The sequence below is a fragment of the Thermobia domestica genome, chromosome 18 (genome assembly GCF_964235325.1).
Source record: "Thermobia domestica chromosome 18, izTheDome1.hap1.1, whole genome shotgun sequence".
NCBI lineage: Eukaryota > Metazoa > Arthropoda > Insecta > Zygentoma > Lepismatidae > Thermobia > Thermobia domestica.
Genome location: NC_137471.1, coordinates 98,049,014 through 98,055,509, shown reverse-complemented (window position 1 = coordinate 98,055,509; position 6,496 = coordinate 98,049,014). Strand labels below are relative to the sequence as shown.

General features: G+C 34.1%; 1 protein-coding gene across 1 annotated transcript; it reads right to left on the bottom strand.

Annotated features, from left to right (window-relative positions):
* Positions 1-4,504: 4,504 nt before the first annotated feature.
* On the bottom strand, positions 4,505-5,953 carry LOC145675188 (uncharacterized). Its single transcript, XM_081745558.1, has one exon. The coding sequence runs from the start codon at positions 5,951-5,953 to the stop codon at positions 4,505-4,507; it is 1,449 nt and encodes a 482-aa protein (XP_081601684.1).
* Between the last annotated feature and the right edge of the window lie 543 nt (positions 5,954-6,496).

Below are 6,496 nucleotides of genomic sequence, written 5' to 3'. Positions count from 1 at the left end.
AGGTGAAGGCAACCTAAGTGCAATTTTTTTCTTGTAAATGCGTAAGTTATGCACAGTAGATTTTCGAGGTTACTGTCACTTCAGTTTATGAAACTTATAATGCATTATATCAATCCCCTCCACTCCGAATGCACAACAACACTTTCTTCTTGTATATATCAGGCTTTGAGGTTCGATGAGTCACTAGTGGTAACTATTGTTTTCTGTGCGTATGATTGCGATACGCTTACTTTTCAATATTTGTAATAATGTGACTCAGAAAAGGATCGTGTTCGCGTCTATATAAAAGGAATGTACACATTTTAACGCGTTGTTTCCTGGTCCTCCGTCAAAGTGTGCGGAATTAAATTTTCATTCCTGTTCACCCTTGTCAATGCATGCAAATACCGGAAAGTTGTTATGCGATTTGTCTCCTGTTCCATCGATCTCATTCAAACATTTGTTACTGATTTTTCACTATTGTTTAAAGCTGCACTTGAGGATCGTCCGTACTTTGGAGCCTCCTGCAAGAAGAAATCGCCAGTTAGATTTGTTTTAAACCATCTCTGCCTTATACACTCTGATATCGGATACGTTCCATTAATGTTGTCTACTACAGCCTTTCCTGTATTTGTTTTCTGGAATTTGTATACTTGTTCCTTATATATACTTGTTCCTTATTTGGTAGAGCACTAACCACTCTCAAACCATCACTTATATCCTGCAGTTTGATTGTAGTACGCATGTCAAACAGAGCTCACGACGAATGAAATTATCACTCATGTGTGTAGTATGGTGCTAGAGTTATAGAGGAACCATGGTTACAGGAATGATAGATTTGTTTTAATGATCCACGTATTTTCATTTATCTCTCATTCTGCTTGTGGTTCTGTGATCCTTTGCTAATATTATGACGCTCTCTTTTCTCGTTTTATATTTTCAAAACAATGTTATTAGTGTCTATCAGTCTGCAGAATAGTAGAGTAAAAGTTGTAATTATCATGATAATTTTGAGAAATGTACTTAGTTCATACAGAAGGAATAAGTATTATAGAATTAAAGTAATACATTCATGCGTAGGATTACAACTTAAACTAGTGTTTTGTAAGAGAAATCAAGGTGCACAACAGTGCTCCAGCAAAACTCGTGTCACTTTATTCGAACCTATAGAGTACTCCCTCTAGACATACAACTTGAAGTGTATAGGCTACATGAAGCAACTCAGGCATTTTTCGAATATCCATAATTTCACTTCCCATTAAGATAGTGCAATGAAAATTGCCTGTGTCACTAACCTTTATCAGGCCACGTATTTCAAAAAATTTCCATGTTTAATCTTCAACCGTTTGCGAAATAGAGGGTCATAAAATATTTTTTTTTTAAAATAGCACTCACTCACTCATCGAAACCTATGTGGCACTTCCTTCAGATGTGAAAAACTTGATATTTGGCACAAGTGTAGAGTTTGTGATGCAAGTAAAGGAAAAATTCTGAAAACTGAAAAATTTTCTCCTTCAAGATGGAAAATTAGGGGAAAAGGCAAAAATCGTGTCACTTTATTCGAACCTACAGAGTACTCCAATTAGACATACAACTTGAAGTTTGGCGCAAATGTAGAATTTGTGATACAACCAAAGGGAAAAAATCCGAAAAATTGAAATTTCTCCCTTCAAGGGGATAAATTAGGGAGCAAAGCCAAAATTACATCACTTGATTGAAAACTTATAGTGGCACTTTCAGTAGGCATAGAAACTTGAAATATGACACAAATAGAATTTGTGATACACGTAAAGGGAAAAATCTGAAAAATGGAAATCTTTCCCTCCTAGGTGGGAAATTAGGGGACAAGGCTAAAATCACGCCATTAAATTCGAAACTTATAGGGTGCTTCCAGTAGACATGATACCTTGAAATTTGGCACAAGTATAGGATTTGTGATGCAAGTAAAGGAAAAAAAATCCGAAAACTGCAAATTTCCCCCACCAAGGAGGGAAACTAGGAGACAGGAGACAATCACATATAGTTAGCACAATTTATTCAAGATATATGGTGTACTTTCTGTAGACATGAAAAGTTATGATTTTGGAAATATGGAGGATTTCTAATAGAAAGAAAGAAAAAGCTCCGAAAATTGAAAATTTTTCCTTCCAAGAAGGAAAATTAGAAGGCAGGAAAATATTACATATAGTTACGTCACTTAATTTATAACCTATAAGGTACTTCGATTAGCCATGAAAGACTGAAATATAGCACAAATTTAAGATTTGTGATACCAGATGAGGAAAAGGTCCGAAAACTAAATTTACCTCTCTAAGGGGTAAATTTAAGAAGCATGTTCAAAGTTACATATTGTTATGTCACTTATGATAATGGTTCAGAATGTATAGAATATTTCCCGTAGACACGGAAAGTTAAAATTTGCCACAAGTGTAGGATTTGTAGTAGAAATAAAAGGTGAAAATCCAAAACCTCGAAATTTCCTCCTCTATGATGGAAACTTAGGAGGGAAAGGTAAAATCTGCGTATTGTCACAACACTTAAGACAACGAATAAAAATGTAGTACTACCCGTAGATATCTAAACTTTAAATATGGCACAAATGGAAAGTTTGTGATAGAAGTAAAAGAGGAAGTCCGAAGTTTCCCTCTCATTGGAGAAAATTTAGAAGCAAAAGTTAAAAAAATTCATATTGTCATGTCCTTTCTGAAAACAAAACATAAAGGGTACTTCTTGCAAACATGCGAATTTAAAATTTAGCACAACTGCAGGACAGAAGCTACAAGTGAAGTTAAAAAAATAATCCAAGGTGGGGGATTAATTACAAAGTACGAAATTACATAGTAACATTAACTTGTGAAGACGATTATAAACTTACAGCATACTTCCTGTAAACATGAAAACTTTCATATCTGAGTCTCTCAGATATATTAACTTAAACTCATAAAGTAGGATATTTTCTCTGAACAAAGAATTTGAAATTCCACACAAGCGTAAAAATTTGGTTTACGTAAAGATAAAACTTATAAAAATGTCAACTTTACCAGTTCATGGAGAATAATAGGGGCATATGTATACTGAAATTGCATATTGGGTCTCTGAATTCCTCAACAACACTCAGAAACTAATTAAGACTTATAAGATAGTTCTTATAAACGAGAAAATCTTAAACTTGACAACAAAAAATAAGGATTGAATATTCGTCACTATCACTATTTATTACATTAACTAATGGTCTATCAGACGCTTTAAACACTAGGTAAATCGTTGTAAATGCTTGTAAATGCTTTTCAAAAGTAGTGATATCCCACTAAAAACAAATGTTAAAACTATAACCAAGTTTTCGTTAATTTATCACTTTGTTGGGCCAGAAGAAGAATAGAAGTCTGAAATGTCAAGTTCTACTGAAATTTGGAAATCGGAATATGAAATTTGCAACTTCAGTGTAAAACGAAAACACTTGAGTTATTTTTGTTTTTCGTTCTAGCCCTAATCCGCTGAAATACCAAATCTATCTCAATGAATTATAACATTAAACATATCAACTAATGATTACTGACCATAAACTTATCCCTTTTAGTCCTTTTAAATCATACGAACCGTGTCCAGATATCGTCGATTTATTCTTCTATCTATACATACATATTACATCAACAGCCATTCATTTCGTGTATATCGTGTCGATAATAATGTTTACCATGACAACCGATTAATTGAATTACTTATTTTTTCTTTTCTTAAAACTGTATATATGTTTGATTATTACGCCTCTGACCATATATTAATAAAATAGGTACAGATTGTCAATACCATTATATACAGTTGTATAAAACGTCGTCCAGAACGGGAATTCCGTTACAGTGAAGGAAAGAATCCTGGGTAAAAAAATATATAATATATATATTTTCAAACATTCACCTTTTGAATAGCCTTCTTATTAATTATTATTACATCAATATAAATAGTCTTCTCTTCTCTTCCTTCTCCATATATATATATATATATATATATATATATATATATTAATTCATTCATAACAACATTTTATTTTATTACGAATCACATATCATAAAAGCGTCGATTCAAAAAAAGAAATATTGTTTACGGACCTATTCAAAAATTATAGCTAGTTAGTGGGTTACATTGAGTTACCAGTTGGTTACATTGAGTAAACAGTTAACGGTTCCCTCTGGCATTGAGCGAATGACATCTGTATACAAACAACATTAATTATAATTAAAATCGTCATCTATTAAATTTCAACGAGATTTGAAGGCACTAATTATACTTAGAAACTTCAATTTAAGACTGATGTCACAAATTTCAGTTTTACATAATCGGATCTCTCTTGAGCACATAATATAACAATGAAGATGAACACAACGCTAGAAGTTATCACAAAGACAGAATGAACCAACAACATAAAATATTTCAAACAACAAGTATATCATAATCATATCACAATATATTGCACACTTATAAAATTCAAATGAAATACTCGATAACTCGCAACATCTGAGAGAATAGATTAAGAATTATTATCCAAGTTTAATTTAGTTAACACATCAGGGTTGACTAAAGTTTCAACTAGCTTCAGCCATTTGTTTTTCGTGATTTCCGAAGGTTGCCATACCTTTAGTTCATCAATATTGCGAAATCCTATTGATTTGCCTGTTTTAACGTCAATCAATTCGGACACTTTAGGATTAATTTCCTTAATATATAAGTAAGGACCAGTATAGACATCACACAACTTATAAATTCGCTTTAAATTAGCATTGCTCTGCGGATGGAGCTTCAGAAATACCATGTCACCAACTCTGATCTGATACTTATTTTCCTGTTCCTGCCCTACCTTTTCTCTACGTCGCTGAAACTTCTGATGAAGCCCAGCTCTAGGTGAATCTACAATAACAAGTATCTTCTTTCCAGCTACTTTCTCCACTACGGTGGGTAAAACATCTTCAGCCCGTCCAATAAAATACTCGCTGTTTTTGATGACATTCTTTACAGCATTGGCTCTTGCATCTTCAACTGCCTGATTTGACATTTCCATGCCAAGAATTTGAGCACATTTCTTAGCAAGAGTAAATCCAATTCCTCCAGTGGCACAACACACATCTATAAAGGAAGTTTCTTCGTCAACTTCAGCCACTTCCGCGATGGAAGTATAAAGCTGCTCGGCTTCCGAAGTATTCACTTGAAAATAAGAATCTGGAGATATTCGGAAACTCATGTCACAGATAGTTTCTTTCACATATTCTTTTCCGAACAACAGGTGTAGTGGTGGAGGTTTCTCACCTTCTTCCTTTTCAGTGAAGGTCTGGAAATAGAGCGATGTTACATTCAAGCTGTTTCCTTCTCTGTTTTGGAAATAATCTTTCAAATCATCCTTAATCTTCCCTATAGGCAAATGTCTCAGAAAATCTGCAAGTCCTTCATTCTTCTCTTTTCTTTCTTCTGCCCAACCTGTTAAATCCAGATTCCTTCTCAGCAGCAAATCCGTCAGTCGCGTGAGTGAAGATTTTATTTCTTCAGTCTTCTTCTTCAACTGTTCTTCATAAGTAACATCCCACAAAGGTATTGTAGCCTGTTTTATTCTATCTTCTACAGGTAACTCAACTTTCGTCTTTTTAGAATCCTTATCGTCAGAATTTTCCAATTTTCGCTTGCGTTGATCAGTTTCGGCAACTTCGGCTGAAAGAACTCGCTTCTTCCGTCTATATCCATTCAAGGTCTTTACTGCCTTCTGTTGGTCTTCTTCAGTTTTGAAGATCAAATAAATCCAAGGACTCGCTCTTTTCGGTGACCTAATAGTATGACTTCCCAACTTCAAATCGTCTGTCAACAATTTCTTCAATTCCCCTAACCTGTATAATCTCGGCAGACCTTTCACTTCAATTTTGAATAGTAGTAGTTGTGGTGGTCTTCTTGGCCGGAGATGATGGTTCTTCTTTAATTGTAGCATCTTCCGCATAACCATTCACCACAGGTTTAGTTGTTTCGTTTTCATCCCATTCTTCAATATTTTCATTTCGTCCATCGACCTTCTTCTGACCTTCTTCCGGTTCTACATTCATATTCACACCAGTACCATTCACTTTTTCAACCAATACTTGCAAGTTCTCTTTCAAATTGCGTTGTAGGTGATCAAAATTTTCTTGTATACCTTGTACTTTATCTGCAAGAGATTTGTGTTGCGTCAGTATCTGTTCTAGCCTTTCATTGTTCGATTTTTGTATCTGTTCTAGCTTTTCAACGTTCGATTTTTCTATCTGTTCTAGCTTTTTATAGTTCGATTTTAGTATCTGTTCTAGCTTTTCATCATTCGATTTTTGTATCTGTTGCAGCTTTTCATCATTCGATTTTTTATTTGTTCCAGCTTAACAGTTAGTAGTTGACTCGATTTTTGTATCTGTTCCAGCTTTTCATCATTCGATTTTTGTTTTTGTTCCAGCTTAACAGTTAGCAGTTGACTCGATTTTTGCATCTGTTCCAGCTTTTCATCATTCGATTTTTG